Raw genomic sequence first — 19,176 nt, forward strand, 5'->3', positions numbered from 1 at the left:
GAAAAACAAATACCATTTGTATGTGGAATCTAGAAAAATGATACTTATGAACTTATTTGCAGAGCAGAAATAGAGACACAGATGTAGAAAATAAACGTATGCTTTTTTTTTTTTTAATATCTGAAATTCTTCACCCTCTTGAGACTCAGCTGAGCTTTTGGCCAACCTGGAGTAGATATCAGGCTTTTTTTTTTAAGCAGTGAGTTTTGATACTATCAGAGAACACCCTGACTGGGAACTGTACTGTCTGCTCCCAAGGGTGGACCCAGATTAGATGGGCGTTTGGAAAGGTGGAGTCTGTGAAGGAAAAGGTGGAGCATTACAGGCTTCAGGCTGCCATTAGTACCAGGCATTCCATGGTGTTCAATTCCACGCAGGACAAAAAGATACCTCTTTTACATTGGCTTGTATTTTTCTCTCTAGTCTCTCTTCCAGTGAAGGCCCAGAGACCAGCCTTCACTATAATGACACAGATACAGATCATCTTTTTAAAGAAAAATTCTGCAGTGTGAGGAGGTATAATCTCAAAATTTGGAAAAGGTTTGGATTTTTGAGAATGAAGAGGGTTTAAATTACATATTTCAAAAACCTAAATGGACATATGTGGGAACATTCATGGACTCTTCAATAAACATTTTTTTTTAACTACCTGCAGATCTCACTGCTTCCACCTATTAAATTATTTTCAGTAAATAACAAGGATTTTAAAGAGGACTAATGCCTTGTCATTTTAGTGATTAACTGCTTGGATTCTCTTTTGAATGTGCTGGGCTTGTTTCTGTTTCTCTGAATTAATCTGTATTATTAGCATGCACACAAAGAAAGGATCAGAGGCTTCCTTTTTTTTCTTTTTTTTGGCACAGTAAAATCTTTTTCAAAAAGATTTTCTATGATATGGATTTTTTCTGTCAAGTCATGTTCCCTTTGTATATTGTGATTCATGGTAAGGAAAAAAAAAAAAAAGCCATCACCAAAATTTAAAAAGAAGCTACTTAATGAAGAAGATCTTCAAGCAGTTAATGAGTCAGTGTGTATTCATAGAACTTTGATCAATGCTTTCAGGGACTATTTTGTACTGAGAACAAAGACACTAAAGAGATAGGCCACTGGGAGGAAACTGGAGGGAGGGAAAAGGCTACCACGGAGGGCTGGAATCAGGAAATTCCCAGCCGTAATTACCAAAGCCCAGTAGAGGGGACAGTAGCAAGAATAAAAACAAAAACAAAACCAGAACCACAAACAGGTAAAAAATCTTTCATTTTAGATCACTTACAGCGTATTTTCACTGTGGAATCTTGTCCAGGAAAAGAGGTTCGTCTGATTCGACAGCTGAAAGACAGCCTGTCATGTCCCTTCCCCCTACAGCTGACACTTACTTGAATCCACTGAATTGGAGCTTCACATCGTACGGCAAGAATATTTCATTTTCATTAAATTTATTTTCCCAGGAACATTCAAAAGAGCACACTAAACCACCGCTTTTCGAGATGGTAATTTATTTATGTAGTTTTTATTTATTCAAGACCCTGGACTGGCTGAAGCAGTCCCTGCAGGAGTTGCCCCTCCAAAGGCAGTGACAATAGGCTTCTGTGGAGGGAACTGCAGCTCCAGTAAAGGCAGCTTTCAGGGAAACAGGAGCTGCAGGCTCTGCTGCCAAGATTTTAATGAATCGCTTCAGATATTCTCTCTTGTGGCTTCCACTGTGCTTAGAAATCTGAAGGAAAAAAAAATCTACGTACAGAACACATGGCAGTTGGACATTAAAAATCTGCTACACACACAAATATCTGTTATACATTTCTTTTTAAATGGGTAAGTGTTGTTAATGAAATTCAATGTGTGCATTCTTAGTGAAAATGTATTTGTAATATATATTTATTCTTTTTATGTATTTATTATATTTATGCCACCAGTTTCCCTATGAAATAAAGTCATCTGATTGCTCTGAAAAAAATGTTTAATTTTAGGAATTTTTTTTTCCCCTGAGAATAGTTAATGGAAGATTCCTATTAAGGAAAAAAAAGAGTCATGTAAGAGGTGAAAATTTTTTCATCATACTTCTCCTTTTATTTGACTATGGTTTCTTTTCAGCTAGTTTTGGAGAATTCACTTCATAGAGCACAAGAGCTACTAAGTTTAGTAATTTTCTTTGCATTTCTGTCAATGCAATCTAACTAGAAATCTTCGCATCTTCTGATAATTCAATGTTTTAAATCAAATCCATTCATGTCACTATTTAAAGTTTGTTCTTAAGACAATAGATGGTATTTCCTTCTATAGAAAATAATGAGACTTTTGAAACACCAATCATTCTGATAGCATTTATGCTTTTTAAAATATTTTTCATCTTCAAAACAATCACAAACTTACAGAAAAGTTGCAAGTATCACCAAAATAATTTTTTTTTTCCTGAACCATTTGGGAGTAATTGCTGATCTGATGGGCTTCTCAGGTGGCAAAGTGGTAAAGAATCCGCCTGCAATGGAGACATAGGAGACATGGTTTCCATCCCTGTGTCGGGAAGATCCCTTGGAAGAGGAAATGGCAACCCACTCCAGTACTCTTGTCTGAAAAATCCCATGAACAGAGGAGCCTGATGGGCTACAGTCCAAAAGGTTGCAAAGAGTTGAACACTACTGATCGACTAAGCATGCACAAACGCTGATCTGATGTCTCATTATTCCCAAATACTTTGGTATATATCTTCTACAAATAAGAATATCCTCCTACATAACTACAGTACAATAATCAAAATGAGAAAATTAATTTTGAAACATCACTACTGCTTAATTCTCAGACCTGTTCAAGTTTATTCAGTTGACCCAATAATGAACTTTATTTTTTTTTTATTGAAGTACAGTTGATTTACAGTGTTGTATTAGTTTCAGGTGTACAGCAGAGTGATTCTGTTATAATTTCATATATATGTAATTTTTCAGATTCTTTTCCATCATAACTTCTTATATTGATTATAGTTCCCTGTGCTATTCAGTTGGTCCTTGCTATTTATATATTGTACACATAGTACTGTGTATCTGTTAATGCCAAACTCCTAATTTACCCCTCCCCTCTTCCCCTTTGGTAACCATAAGTTTGTTTTCTGTGAGTCTATTTCTGTTTCATAGATAAGTTCATTTGTATCACTTTTTTTAGATTCTACATATAAGTGAAATCATATGATATTTGTCTTCCTATGCCTGACTTCACTTATTATGATAATCTCTAAGTCCATGCATGTTGCTGCAAATGGCATTATTTGATTCTTTTTTTTTTTTATATTTGTACCACATCTTCTTTATCCATTCATATGTCCATGCACAGTTAGGTTGCTTCCATGTCTTGGCTATTATAAATAGTGCTGCTATAAACGTTGGGGTGCATGTATCTTTTCAGATTTTCTGAATATATGCCCAGGAATGGGATTGCTGCATCATATGCTCTCTGTTTTTAGTTTTTGTTTTTTTTTTTAAGGAAGCTTCAGACTGCTTGCACCAATTTACATTCCCACCAACAGTGTAGGGGTGTTCCCTTTCCTTCACATCCTCTCTAGCATTTAGACCCAATAATGAATTTTATAGCGAAGTATCCAGGTTACAGTCTTGTGCAGCATTTAGCTGTCATGTTTCTTCAGCCACCTGCCGTCTGGAACAGTTCCTCAGTTTTCCAGTGTTCTTCATGACTTTGACACTTTCAAAGATAACAGTCCAGTTATTTCTTTTTTGTTGTTGTTGTTGCCAAATTTATTTGACGTGAACTTACAAAAACCAAACAAAGCCTTTCTTAGGATTTCTAAACTGTGACTAAAGGGTTTTGGATGGACCTGATTAAGTAACCAATTATTGACCAATTACTGTGTATCAGCTTTAAGATAGTGCCATTTGCACTAACCTTTGTCAGCATCTGTCAAAGTAGACATCATTATCCATTATCCATAATTTATAAATCAGGAAACAAGACAAGCACAGGTTAGTGATCAGCCAGAGGCACCATGGACAGTATGTGGCAGAAGTGGTTTGAACCCAGCTTCTTCTGGCCCCAAAGACAAGAAACAGTGCTGTTTCCTTACTGTTTGGTCAAGACGTTTGTTTAGTATGACTGTCTGTCCCTGTTGCTTAATAGTTCAAAAATAATAATATTACTGCCTTGAAAACATGGGATTTCCCTCCTTTTTTTTTTTTTTTGACTAAAACAACTAACATTTATTTTCTTACAGCTGTGGAGGCCAGCCCAAGATAGAGGTGTCAGCAGGTTGGTTTCTTCTGAGGCTTCTTTCCTTGGCTTTAGATGGCCATCTTTCCCCTGTGTCTTCACATGATCATCCCTTTGTAAATATCTTTCTTCTAACCTCCTCTTTTTTTTTTTTCCCCAAATCTTCCCACCCTCTCCCTCTCCCACAGAGTCCATAAGACTGTTCTATACATCAGTGTCTCTTTTGCTGTCTCGTATACAGGGTTATCGTTACCATCTTTCTAAATTCCATATATATCATTAGTATACTGTATTGGTGTTTTTCCTTCTGGCTTACTTCACTCTGTATAATAGACTCCAGTTTCATCCACCTCATTAGAACTGATTCAAATGTATTCTTTTTAATGGCTGAGTAATACTCCATTGTGTATATGTACCACTGCTTTCTTATCCATTCATCTGCTGATGGACATCTAGGTTGCTTCCATGTCCTGGCTATTATAAACAGTGCTGCGATGAACACTGGGGTACACGTGTCTCTTTCCCTTCTGGTTTCCTCAGTGTGTATGCCCAGCAGTGGGATTGCTGGATCATAAGGCAGTTCTATTTCCAGCTTTTTAAGGAATCTCCACACTGTTCTCCATAGTGGCTGTACTAGTTTGCATTCCCACCAACAGTGTAAGAGGGTTCCCTTTTCTCCACACCCTCTCCAGCATTTATTATTTGTAGACTTTTGGATCGCGGCCATTCTGACTGGTGTGAAATGGTACCTCATAGTGGTTTTGATTTGCATTTCTCTGATAATGAGTGATTTTGAGCATCTTTTCATGTGTTTGTTAGCCATCTGTATGTCTTCTTTGGAGAAATGTCTATTTAGATCTTTGGCCCATTTTTTGATTGGGTCATTTATTTTTCTGGAGTTGAGCTGTAGGAGTTGTGAAGTGAAGTTGTGAAGTGAAGTTGTGAAGTTGTGAGCTGTAGGAGTTGTGAAGTGAAGTTGTGAAGTTGTGAAGTTGTGAGCTGTAGGAGTTGTGAAGTGAAGTTGTGAAGTTGTAAAGTGAAGAAGAAAGTGAAGGGCTGGAAAAAGATTTTCCACGCAAATAGGGACCAAAAGAAAGCAGGAGTAGCAATACTCATATCAGATAAAATAGACTTTAAAACAAAGGCAGTGAAAAGAGACAAAGAAGGTCACTGCATAATGATCAAAGGATCAATCCAAGAAGAAGATATAACAATTATAAATATATATGCACCCAACACGGGAGCACCGCAGTATGTAAGACAAATGCTAACAAGCATGAAAGGAGAAATTAACAATAACACAATAATAGTGGGAGACTTTAATACCCCACTCACACCTATGGATAGATCAACTAAACAGAAAATTAACAAGGAAACACAAACTTTAAACGATACAATAGACCAGTTAGACCTAATTGATATCTATAGGACATTTCATCCCAAAACAATGAATTTCACCTTTTTCTCAAGCGCACATGGAACCTTCTCCAGGATAGATCACATCCTGGGCCATAAAGCTAGCCTTGGTAAATTCAAAAAAATAGAAATCATTCCAAGCATCTTTTCTGACCACAATGCAGTAAGATTAGATCTCAATTACAGGAGAAAAACTATTAAAAATTCCAACATATGGAGGCTGAACAACACGCTGCTGAATAACCAACAAATCACAGAAGAAATCAAAAAAGAAATCAAAATTTGCATAGAAACGAATGAAAATGAAAACACAACAATCCAAAACCTGTGGGACACAGTAAAAGCAGTCCTAAGGGGAAAGTTCATAGCAATACAGGCACACCTCAAGAAACAAGAAAAAGTCAAATAAATAACCTAACTCTACACCTAAAGCAACTAGAAAAGGAAGAAATGAAGAACCCCAGGGTTAATAGAAGGAAAGAAATCTTAAAAATTAGAGCAGAAATAAATGCAAAAGAAACAAAAGAGACCATAGCAAAAATCAACAAAGCCAAAAGCTGGTTCTTTGAAAGGATAAATAAAATTGACAAAGCATTAGCCATACTCATCAAGAAACAAAGGGAGAAAAATCAAATCAATAAAATTAGAAACGAAAATGGAGAGATCACAACAGACAACACAGAAATACAAAGGATCATAAGAGACTACTATCAACAATTATATGCCAATAAAATGGACAACGAGGAAGAAATGGACAAATTCTTAGAAAAGTACAACTTTCCAGTTATTTCATAGAACATTCTTCTATTGGGTTTGTCTGATGTTTTCTCATGATTAAAGTTACAATTTTTGGAAATGATTTTATCCTATAATTTCTGTTTGTATTATTACCGATATTGTTTTACTTTGATCCCTTGATTTTGGTGATATATTTGAGGCTTAACCAGTATTTTGTGGAGTGATACTCAGAAACTACCTAGATATCTTGTTCTACATTAAACTTTATTTATGTGTATTAAGGTGTGTGTGTATATTCCTGCTTTATTTGATTTGTTACATTAATTAAACAGAGAGATCATTGGACTGCAGTGAATCTAATGCTGTGGCAGCCTATGTAAGCAAACCAGAATCTAAGCCCATATATCCGTCAAGATTATGAAATCAAAAGTTAAGGGTTACCAGTCACAAAGAGCCAACCAAGTTGAAGCTAGAGCCAATCAATAATTTCTTTATGTTGTTCCCTAGTGGAGTGCTCTTAACCAGTTTCAATTTGGTGTTGCCCAATTCAAATGGAATTTTGTTCAAATAAACTCTTTAATTTTTAATATGTCTTTTATCTTTTAACAGTTCACAATCCTTTATTATCAATATTATTTCGACGCTCAAATTGTCCCAGGTGTGGCCAGTGGGAACCTCCTTCACATGTCCTGACACGTTGCCATCATTCTCGGAGCACATTGTTGCTTTCTGGCACTAAGAGGTGTTTCCAGCTCATCGTCTTCTTTCTCGTACCAGACAGGTAAACTGGCATTGGAGGTATTGCTGCTCCCAGGCTTTCAATGGATGGAACTAGTGTATGTGTATATGTATATCTAACACATACACGCATTTATATCACATCTACATTTCTATCTATCATCACCATCATCTCTCTAAAGAAAATTGTAAGTTTATACTAATATTTCCAAGTCCTGTCCAATACTACAGTTTACTTAAGCCTTTTTCTCTTTTCTGGTTACACCTCTGCATGCCAATGAGAAACATGACTTATATCATTCTTAATATACTTACTTATCTGATACAATCCCCATGGTAAGTAGCCAGTCTCCTAACTTGGCTGCCATAGCCACCCCTGTGCAGATGCCCTCCCCAAACCACGTGAAAGCTGATATCCCCTACTGAGCAACCACCCCCACCTGCCTGCCCAGGTCACCTTGATTGGATTCTGACACCACATGCTAGGTGACACCTTCCACCCCCCCATGAACACCCTCTTCATCCTGCTTGGGCCCCGAAATATAAATCTTGGCCAACATCCTGCCCTCAACTCTAGCTATGTGAATGCTTTGCCCCACCTGATGGTTAGAGGATGGAATTGTTTGGGATCAAAAAGGGAAAGGGCTTTGAAGGAGGAAGGGAAAAGAATGAGAGAAAAGGAAGAAGAAGAAGGGAGGGGGAAAGCACATCTTTGTTTAAATAAATCACAAGTAAGCAGATTAAGTTTCTGTTAAAATGATACAGTTGAAATAAGAGAACTCTAAGAAGCCCCTTAGAAATGGAGTGCTTTCTGACTGAGGTAGAATATAACAACTTTTTTCCCCCTGGTCGTTACAAGTAATACAAAGTCCAGATATTAGAGATGGCAACCTAACTTTCACATGATTGTATACTTCTTAGATGATCTTTTTATGTGTTGTACATACCACTGTTCTTCCTATTTGAGAAATAGTAATTCCACACAGATGATACTTACTCATCAGCTAAACTTCAAAAGGGAATTGGGGAAGCATTCTTGCTGTCAGAAGTATTTGCTGCTGCTGCTGCTAAGTCGCTTCAGTCGTGTCCAAATCTGTGCAACCAAGTATTTAGCACTGTTCTGATAATTTCAGCCCAATTCTTCCCCATGACCTGATTAAATCAGGTATAATTCCTTTAGAATGGGTTCCAACTGTTGTCTAGTCCATCTTGTTAAATGTCAGCCCTCTATATCCCTTCTAATCAGAGGGCTATTATTGTCCAGAGCATTTCCTTACAAGATTTATGTCAGTCTTTTCAACAAACTGCAGGGAAATTACTCTCACACTAACATTGTAAATGATAAGCAAGCAGATTTAAACAGTTATTGTATGAATCACTGCTGCGAAACAGTGTCAGCTCTCTAAGAAAACCTGTAAAAACATATACGATGTCCCTAAACATACAGCCATCTCCACAACACACAGGACAAAGATTTGCACATAATATTAGGAAGAAGTTCCTTAAAGCTTGAACAATAATTTTATTACCAAAGTCAGAGTGAAGGTGATCTTTTAAAAATTTAAACTAGCTTTTAAAATTTTAAAAATCCATGTGTGGCTAAGGTTTTAAAAAAACTTTACCTAATTATATTTCCCAGAGTTGACTATTGTTAACAGTTGAGACAATCTTTAGAATTCCATTTGGTAAATGGTAAAGAAATAGGACTATGTCTTTTGTCTCTTTTTAAATACAGAGAAATAGGATAACTTTTTTAGATGAAGAAGTGTGTTGGATGTCAATGTGCCTCACTTTCACGTTTATGACAGAATTTTAACATGACTGCAAAAACATTCTATCAAAACAGAATTTGGAATTGATTTAGGTACATACAAATTATCCACCTTGAACATCTTGTATATTTTTAAAGATTCCCTAGAAAAGCCACATCTTTGTTCATTTCCTGTTGTGTAGATCTCTAATATTGCTGAAGCCACATTCAGTAAAACAGTGTAAAGTATGAACACAAAGAAGGAAATCCCTTTATTTCTTTCAGGGTCACTGTGTTGTGATATGCACAGAGTAGGTGTACCTTGCAAGGAGTCTTGTAATTCTGAACCACTTGTCTCCTGTTTCTTGGAGTGAGATCTCTACTTCTGTACCAAATCCACACACACTTGGAACTCAATAACTCAGTCACAAAGAGAGAGAGAAAACAACTCTTATTTAAAGCATATAGTAGCTAGAACACTGCTTCTCAAACTTTAACAGGCACATGAATCATTTGGGGTCTTGTTAAAAGGCACAGTCTGATCCACTCTTTACCTCTTTTCTTGCCCGTGTTTGCATCTCTCCTGTGAAGTGTTAGCACTTTACTCTTTCTCCACGCTCTACTTTCTAAAAGTCCTGGGCTAAGATCCTTTTCTGTTTCCTAAAATTTCCTCCCTTCAGTTTCTGATTTCTGCAATTTGCTGCTAGAACTTGTGGCCCATGGTCTGGTTCTAATTTATGGAATCAGTTCAGTTCAGTTCAGTTCAGTTGCTCAGTCATGTCCGACTCTTTGTGACCCCATGAATCGCAGCACACCAGGCCTCCCTGTCCATCACCAACTCCCAGAGTTCACTCAGACTCACGTCCCTTGAGTCAGTGATGCCATCCAGCCATCTCATCCTCTGTCGTCCCCTTCTCCTCCTGCCCCCAATCCCTCCCAGCATCAGAGTCTTTTCCAATGAGTCAACCCTTTGCATGAGGTGTCCAAAGTACTGGAGTTTCAGCTTTAGCATCATTCCCTCCAAAGAAATCCCAGGGCTGATCTCCTTCAGAATGGGCTGGTTGGATCTCCTTGCAGTCCAAGGGACTCTCAAGAGTCTTCTCCAACACCACAGTTCAAAAGCATCAATTCTTTGGCGCTCAGCCTTCTTCACAGTCCAACTCTCACATCCATACATGACTACTGGAAAAACCATAGCCTTGATTAGACGAACCTTTGTTGGCAAAGTGTCTCTGCTTTTGAATATGCTATCTAGGTTGGTCATAAGTTTCCTTCCAAGGAGTAAGTGTCGTTTAATTTCATGGCTGCAGTCACCATCTGTAGTGATTTTGGAGCCCAGAAAAATAAGGTCAGCCACTGTTTCCACTGTTTCCCCATCTATTTCCCATGAAGTGATGGGACCGGATTTTTAGTTCTGCAGTGTCACCACAGCTAACCCATCCAAGCCTTTTCCTACCTGGCCCCCTCTGTGGTGAAAGTAAGGTAGCAGTGCACAAATGGAAAGATCCTTGCGTGAGGTAGTAGGACTTTGCTATTCAAAGTGTCAGCTGTGGACCACCAGCATCGGCATCACCTCTGAACTTGTTAAACTGGAGACTCCAGCCTGCTGAATCAGAATCTACAGTTTTCCAAGATCCTCAGGTGATTTGTATGCTCATTAAATTTAGAGAATCTCCACTTGGGGTGCTTTTAGCAGAAATAACTGAGAATTCAGTCCAAACTGGCTTACATAATAAAGGAGATGTATTGGCTCTTATAATTAAAAAGTCTGTTGAGTGAGTTTTAAGTGTGATCTGATCCAGAGGTTCTTAAGTTATCATACATCTGAAACTAAGGTTTTGCTTATCTGGGTTTTTTCCTCCAAGCCTACTCCCTTAATATTATTTCATTTTATTTGAATAAGAACAATACAAAAATATAGGACAATTTGTCCTAATGTGTTCAAAACCTGTTATGACTGTAAGATTCTTTGATGGAAGTTACGAAAATTGCAAAATGACAGGCCTTTAAAATTGAGAGCCTTGGCCTCAAGTAATATAAAAGTCTGATTCAACTTTGTTTAAACAATAGGGAAATTTGTTATCTCTAATATCAAGAAGGCCAGAGATAGGGCTGGCATCAAGAATGAGAGGCCATGGCCCTCTTTCTCTGCAGTTCTCTGGGCTCTACCCAGTTCTATCTGTTGACTCCCTCTTCAGACTCGTAGCAGGACTGATGAAGTTCCAGGAATCATATCCAGGCCTTAAAATAGATAAAGGCTTTTATAGATTTCTCATGTCTTTTTTTTTCTTGTTTTTTTTTTTTTTTTTTTTTAGGAATAGAGAAATCTTTCCCTGAAATACCATATTAGAGGTTTCCTTACAACCCATTGTCCAGAATCGGATTTCATGCCATGACAGAGACCTCTAGTTGCTTCTAAGTATCTGTTCTCCCCATTTTCTTTAATATTATCCTGATTTTTATCAGAGCTTATGACTAGTCATTTAAATTTAAATATAATTCCTTGTAAATTATTTCCATGTAAATGTAAATAAAAATGTTATGTAGAACTTGTGGGAAGTATTTTTTAAAAGGAAGGCAGCATCCTCTTTTATCTTTCATTCTGATTTCTTTAATGCAGACATGATGGCTGAAGCTTTCACATTCACCTTGGACCATGATGACAAAGACATACTCAAAAAACTGGAAGAAGCCTGGGTCCCTGATGATTTCAGAGACCTGCCCTTAACGAGCATTGGACTACCTACCTCCAGATAGGTGAGAAAGTAAGATCTGTATCTTTAATTCATTTTTAATTTGGGTTTGCATTGACTTCTGGTGAATCTAATCCTGACTAGTATGCATGCCCATTGCCGATCAGTCACTGGCAAGAGGAACTGTCACCACCTGACTGGGGGCAAGTGAATGGGGTTGGGGTCGTAATGATTACCACAGTAAATACTACTTAAAAATATATTAAGTACTTCTGCTAGAAACAGATTACTATAGGAAAGCAGCATTCTCAATATCTACATAAGAAGCCACCTTATTGTAAGTACTTCATCATCTGAGTTACAAAACTTAGATGATTATTTCCTAGAAAGTTCAGAAGAATCTTCAGTTCAGTCCAGTCTCTTAAGTTGTGTCTGACTCTTTGCGACCCCTGGATTATAGCACTCCAAGCTTCCCAGAGCTTGTTCAAACTCATGTCCGTTGACTGGGTGATGCCATCCAACCCTCTCATTCTCTGTAATCCCCTTCTCCTCCTGCCTTTAATCTTTTCCAGCATCAGGGTCTTTTCCAATGAGTTGGCTTGTCTCGTCAGGTGGCCAAAGTATCGAATGGAGCTTCAGCATCAGTCCTTCCAATGAATATTCTGGGTTGATTTCTTTAGGATTGACTGGTTTGATCTCCTTGAAGTCCAATGAACTCTCAAGAGTTTTCTCCAGCACCACAGTTCGAAAGCATCAATTCTTCGGTACTCAGTCTTCTTTATGGTCCAACTCTCACATCTATACATAACTACTGGAAAAACCATAGCTTTGTCTATATGGACCTTTGTTGGCAAAGTAATGTCTCTGCTTTTTAATAGGCTGTCTAGGTTTGTCATAGCTTTTCTTCCAAGGAGTTCAGTTCAGTTCAATTCAGTTCAGTTGCTCAGTCGTGTCCGACTCTTTGCGACCCCATGAACCACAGCACGCCAGTCCTCCCTGTCCAGCACCAACTTCCGGAGTCCACCCAAGCCCATGTCCATTGAGTCGGTGATGCCATCCAACCATCTCATCGTCTCTCATCCCGTTCTCTTCTTGCCCTCAATCTTTCCCACATCAGGGTCTTTGCCAATGAGTCAGCTCTTCACATCAGGTGGCCAAAGTATTGGACTTTCAGTTTCAACATCAGTCCTTCCAATGAACACCTAGCACTGATCTCCTTTAGGATGGACTGGTTGGATCTCCTTGCAGTCCAAGGGACTCTCAAGAGTCTTCTCCAACACCACAGTTCAAAAGCATCAGTTCTTCAGCACTCAGCTTTATAGTCCAACTCTCACATCCATACATGACCACTGGAAGAACCATAGCCTTGACTAGACGGACCTTTGTTGACAAAGTAATTAGGCATCTTTGGCTCAGACGGTACCTGCAATACGGGAGACCCGGGTTCGATTCCTGGGTGGGGAAGATCTCCTGGAGAAGGAAATGGCAATCCACTCCAGCACTCTTGCCTGGAAAATCCCATGGACGGAAGATCCTGATAGGCTACAGTCCATGGGGTCGAAAAGAGTTGGACACGACTGAGCGACTTCACGATTTTCACAAATAATTTCATGACTGCAGTCACCATCTGCAGTGATTTTGGAGCCCAAGAAAATTAAGTCTGTCACTGTTTCCATTGTTTCCCCATCTATTTGCCATGAAGTGATGGGACTGGATGTCATGATCTTAGTTTTTGAATGTTGACTTGTAAGCCAGCTTTTTCATTCTCCTTTTTCATCCTCATCAAGAGAATCTTTTGTTCTTTGCTTGCTGCCATTGGGGTGGTATTATCTGCATATCAGAGATTGTTGACATTTCTCCCAGCAGTCTTGATTCCAGCTTGTGATTCATCCAGCCTGGCATTTTGCATGATGTACTTTGCATAGAAGTTCAATAAGCAAGGTGACAATATACAGCCTTGATGTACTCATTTCCCAGTTTGGAATGAGTCTGTTGTTCCGTGTCTGGTTCTAACTGTTGAGGAAGAGGAACCTTACTTATGCATTACTTAGATTCTAATGGGTTTTCTGATAACCTCTATTAATTTTCATGAAAAAATTATCAGCTGTGCTTTCAAAGGATTAGCCTCCAAACTATGAAGTTTGGATTTTAGTTGATTCACTTCTACTTAATTTCAACCACTTGAGCTTACAAATAAAAATGTTCTTTTAGCACATTTATTGCTCCAATGAATGCCAGTTTCAAACCTAGTATCTATAGTCCTTTCCTTAAAATCCTTTCAATTTTAAAATTTTTGGTTAGATTTGTTAAATAGGCCATTTTCTAACTTCTTCAAAATCAACATGTGTAGTTTTCCACTTTCAGAAGTTCTTTCTGGGTTAGGAGAATGGTGTGAAACTTTTAATTTTAACATCTCTATTAGATAAACTATTTTTATTTACAAATGAATCACTCATCCCACATCTTAAATTCCTTTAGTTTTCTTCAACTCTAAAACTCAAGATGAAACTACAGAGAACCTAGGCTATTTTGAGGAAGTTATGTGGTTCAAATTCTGTGATTTCTCAGTGTGGTCCCAGAATTCCACTCCAGTTAGGGTGTGGTATTTGTATAACTAGGAATCCTCAGGCTGAATGGTAATTGAGTCTTCTAAGTCACTGGACATAATCAACACAAACACCAGTTGCTGTAGCCCTGTGTTCTGATCCCAACCTTGTGCTTAACTACTAGCTTTGCTTCTTGAGACCAGACACTAATTTCACCTTCTTAAGCCTGTGTTCTCATCTATAAAATAAAGGTCTTGATTATAAGATCTTTAAATCTCCAACTCTATCCTATGCTCTGATATTTAGAAAGATGATGGTTAGTTCTTAAAGTCCCCCAAAAGCAGAATATCCCTACTCTATCCAAAAGACAGTTCCAGTACCTAATGATTCTAAGGCAGCTTTCTTTTCTTTTTTTTTTTGGAGGTAATATTTAAAGTGTGCAATGTGAGGTTTAATGTAAATATAAATTATGAAATGATTACCACAGTCAAGTTAACACATCCATCAAAGAAGCAGCTTTTTAACTAAAGAAGATAGGACATTATCCAGTTCTGCCTTCTCTAGAGCTGAAGGATAATCCATCAGCATTCTTTTCCTATTTACCTTCCACAGATTGTAAACCAGTAAGTCACCTTTCAGGGCTTTCCTAGTGGCTCAGTGGTAGAGAATCCCCCTGTCAATGCAGGGTTCCATCCCTGTGTCTGGAAGATTCCCTGGAGGAGAGCATGGCAACCCACTCTAATATTCTTGCTTGGAGAATCCCATGGACTGCGGAGCCTGGTAGGCTAGAGTCCAAGAGTCGGACCCGACTTAGTGACTAAGCAATTACAAAAACCTCACCATTCACTAGTCTTTTCCTTAGTGAATTACCTCTAAAGCTCAGCTATTTGTATACTGTTTTTATGACATTGGCTGTATCTTTCTGGTATCTTTGTTATTATTTCTCAGCTTCTCTATGTTCTTTTTTTATTTTATTTTATTTTTTGGTGGTTTTTGCCATACATTCACATGAATCAGCCATGGGTGTACATGTGTTCCCCATCCTGAACTCTGTTCTTTTTTACTTAAATTTATTTTGAGGGGAATTTTTATATAATCACTGCTTGATGAGGACTGTAAAATCAATCTTGCTTCACAAAAATAGAGGTTAACAGAAGAAAAAATCAGGAACCTACTGAGTTTTTAAAATAGGAAAGTGAAGATGTTTCTGTATGACAAAGGCAACCTGCTCCATTTACTATGAAGGTTCAGCGTAGTATCTCCCCATGATTTCAGTGATCTCACTTTTATGCACTCCCAATATTATCAGCCTGAGTAAGCATTTCTGTTGAGTTTCATGCACTTTACAGGTAGGATGATTTTCTTATGAATATGGTGTTGAGAGTGGAGAACTACCTGAAATCAACCACTAGTTCAACTGGAGAAACAGGTCTGTATGAGAAAATCAAGAGTTTCTTTTATCTTTATTTACAGAGGAAGTTTTCAAATCTTAGCAAGCCTAAAAAAAATCACCTTAAAAAAAAAAGTGAAGCTGTTAGTCGCTCAGTCGTGTCCAGCTCTTTGCAACCTAAGACTCTGGTTAAAATGCACATTTTCTGTGCCTTGCCCAGGTCTAGACTAGAGCCCAGGAGTCCACATTGTAAAACAGCTTCCCAGATGACTGCAATGCAGGTATTTTCAGACCTTCACTTTGAGAAATGTGACACAGAGCTCCTTGGTCTGTTACTGCATTTACTCATCCTTCAGTAAAGGACAAGCAACTTCTGGGTGCTGCTGCAGAGAAGTGTGCCAAGAGGCAAGATTCAGTTCATGTCTCCATGTGGTATTTGATTGTCAAATGAGGTGTACTAGCAACACTTCTCTAGAGGTTCAGGGTTAGGAAGGTCACTAGGGGCTGAAGCTGTGAGAGGACTTTGTGGATCCAGCTTGGAAGGCTCTGGTGATCTTTCTTTCTTTCTTTCTGTCTTTTTTTTTTTTTTTTTGAGAGGGAAGATGGTGGAATCAGAGGGTTTCTGGAGTCAGGCCAACGTGGAACTGAAGGTCTAGGTGAAAAGGCTGGAAGGGTCAGGTAAAGCATAGGCACTTGTTCCTGGGGTCGGCTTTCCTCCAGGTCTTTACATAGGGACATGAAGACAGCTTTGAGGGAGAGTAATAACTTGGCATTCATGTTCAGGATGGGTTGGATCTGCAGTGCCAAAGGTACAGCAAGCAGTAGTGACAGAACACTCTCAGTTGGAAAGAAAGCTGAGTGGCACGATTAAAAACAAAACAAACAAACAAAAAACCATACTGGACTTGTTTGTACTTGTATGGGGGTGAGATGGTGTCCCGAGTGACGGTGACCTTGGAGGAAGGAGAGCACTTGTAAAAGACAAAGTGCAAAGGGAGCCTTAATTCAGCTTCCTTCAAGCCAATGTAGGGAACGATCTGGTAAACAGGCAGAGGACCTGTTTGTGTTGAGCCAACTGACCCTTTCCAGCGTCTCCACGTCTCTCTTAAAATAGAATCATCTTCTTCACACACTCCTCGCTGCTACTGACTACCTAAATAATACTAATAAAACACCGTCACCCTGAAATTGGGTCGACTAGGCCCGAATCGCCAGCCGCTTTGGCCCTGGCGATGGACCTGAAACTTCTCAGGTGAACCAGCTATTACCTCTCTCTAGCCAACTGGTTTCTGAACTTTGTTGCACAATGGACTCACCTGGGCATTAAAAGAGACAAAAACAACAAAAACCCAAACACCTAGTGCCCACATGTAACGTGCAGCATAATTTGGGAACCATCGGTCCAGCCACATCTCCACAGCTTTTTTTTTTTTTTTTAATTGGAGGCTAATTACTTTACAATATTGTAGTGGTTTTTGCCATACATTGACATCCACAGCTCTTAAAAGACCAAATCCTCCTTCTCTGCCTTCAGCCTGGAGGGTGCCAGCGGCGGGTTTGGGGTCGGGTGGGGTCTGATCCCCGCGCCGCAGTCTCCCTTCCCCCCAGCCGGGTGTGCACAGCTCGAGGCTCGCGTGCGCGGCGCGGGCCGGGAGGAGGCGGTGCTGGGGCTTCTCGGGCCCCGGAGGCGGCGGAACCGAAAGCGGCGGCGAGGGGGGGGCGGGGGGGTTGGCGGGGGGGACTGGGGAGGGGAGAGAAGGAGGGGCGGGAGTCCGGCGCGGTGGTGCGCGGAGGGCCGGGAATGCCCGCGGTGCGGGCCGCTCCGTGGCCGTGTCCAGGCTATGGCTCTCCGTCTGATCGCCGACTTCGATCTCGAGAAGGACGTGCTCCCATGGCTGCGGGTGCAGCTGGCGGCGTCAGCGGCCGCCGGGGCCCGAGGCGGCGGCCCAGGTGCTGTAGGCGCGCGTCCGGCCGGGGGGCGGGGCGGGGGGCGCGTCCGGCCGGGGGGCAGTGGGGGGAGTGGAGGCGGGACAGTCATTCATATCTAGGGATTCCCAGGCTGCGCTCAAGTGGTGAGCACCGACCCAAAGCGGCAGCCTGTGCCCCCTGCCAGCCTGTGAAGTTTGGTCCTGAAAGGGGAACGTTGCCCTCTTTAGAGTCTGGGCTTTGTCATCCTCACCCCGGGCCGCTGGGTGAAGGTTGGAGGGGCAGCTCCCGGGCAAAGTCTCGGCCGAGCTATACCGCTTCTTCTGGCGAGTCCTCCATCTTCTGGCTTACTGATTGCCCACAGTAAGTCACCTTAAGCAGAAAGGCAGGGGACACTCGTGGTACCCTAAGCATCATCTCATCAGGCGGAGGAACAGCTGCCCAGGCTCTGTTCCCCTGGCGCAAGGCTGTGGGGAGTGGGAGAGGGTGGTTCTCTATGCTTCATTCACATCTCACCTGTTTTAAAAAGATTTGTCACCCGGGTAGGGGATCTAGCAAGACTAGGGGCTGGAAGGTCTTACTTTATGAGAAAGAAAAGATGCTCAGGTGTCCTGCCCTACTTTCTCAGGGTGGATTGGAATACATTCCCTGCACTTGAGGCTTTGGTTTTCATATGTCTCAGAAATCCTTTGATTTTGAGGGAGTGAAAAGTGACTTTTGAGCCTTCCCAGCATTGATCAATTGAAACTTTAAAGAAGGGGAACTCCGTGATTTCTCAGGTTATTTTGTAAGAAGAGAAGTTTGCTTCACATAATGTTGCATCTTCAGGGCTTGGGTTCAGGTTCTAAGCAATGTACCCTGGAATCCCAGTTGTGCACAGGGAGCTAGCCACTTCAGTGTATTCCCCCCACTTCTGGTTTTCCTTAAGCACTGTAGACTGCTGGAAGGCATTTTTTGGGACACAGCTATCAAATTACCGGTATCTACAACTCCTTTCCCCTCATCACTGGAGAAAGTTTTCTGTCCTGTGGTTTTAGCTGAATATTTGTAGGGTTCCTTGTTTTGGCATGTTGGCTGTCTTGGTTCCAAATACATAGTCATCTTTGTCTAGCTCAAGACTCCAGTTTGACTAGTGAGTTTGACTAACGACTAGTGTCATTATTAGTAAAGGCTAACTTTGGCGGGGTAGGGGGTGGGAAGGTGCTGCATTTAAAAAAGTCTCCTGGATGTCTAAAGAGTTTCTGAAGGTTTGTGCTTTTCAACACAAAAGTCCTTTCTCTGGCATGTGTTCTCAATCATGTACGACTCTTTGTGACTCGGTGAACTATAGCCTACCAGGCTCCTCTGTCCATGTAATTTTCCAGGCAAGAATATGGAGCTGGTTGCCATTTCCAAGGGATCTGCCCAATCCAGGGGTCAAACCTGTGTCTCTTGAGTCTCCTGTATTGGCAGGCAGATTCTTTACCACTGCGCCACCTGGGAAGCCCCTTTTCTCTGGACCATCTCCTTATATAGCTAAGTGGCAGGTGCTCGAGAATGAGAAGTTAGATGAAGTGTGAAATGCCACAGCCTTATGTTTCAGTAATGTGATTGAAAAGCAGTGTGTGAGCCAGTTAGATTTTGGCTTCCTTGTGTCTTTAATCCATCTGTGAAGACACATAGACTTGTACATTGACATTCCACCAAACAGCAGATACCCTTGGGTCCTCAGAAAGTAAACTTACTAGGAATACCAGCTTTTTCTCATATTGGTAGTATTTTGCTCCTACA

The 19,176-nt window shown here is 40.3% G+C and overlaps 1 protein-coding gene and 1 long non-coding RNA gene across 3 annotated transcripts in view; both read left to right on the forward strand.

Moving 5' to 3' along the window:
• Positions 1-11,612, forward strand: part of LOC101904948 (uncharacterized) — a 42,997-nt gene extending 31,385 nt beyond the window's left edge. Inside the window, exons 3-4 of the long non-coding RNA XR_001499322.3 lie at positions 6,973-7,144; positions 11,472-11,612. This is a non-coding gene — a long non-coding RNA (uncharacterized lncRNA). The remainder of the gene's footprint in view (positions 1-6,972; positions 7,145-11,471) is intronic.
• A 5,622-nt stretch (positions 11,613-17,234) lies between these two features.
• GSAP (gamma-secretase activating protein) overlaps positions 17,235-19,176 on the forward strand; it is a 101,105-nt gene continuing 99,163 nt past the window's right edge. The window contains exon 1 of one of the 2 annotated variants that reach the window (XM_024990898.2): positions 17,235-17,430. In XM_024990898.2, the coding sequence (XP_024846666.1) occupies positions 17,322-17,430 (109 nt within the window). In that variant the 5' untranslated portion in view covers positions 17,235-17,321. The remainder of the gene's footprint in view (positions 17,431-19,176) is intronic. The other variant, NM_001193061.1, reaches the window with a different exon arrangement.

Source organism: Bos taurus, chromosome 4, assembly GCF_002263795.3.
Source record: "Bos taurus isolate L1 Dominette 01449 registration number 42190680 breed Hereford chromosome 4, ARS-UCD2.0, whole genome shotgun sequence".
NCBI lineage: Eukaryota > Metazoa > Chordata > Mammalia > Artiodactyla > Bovidae > Bos > Bos taurus.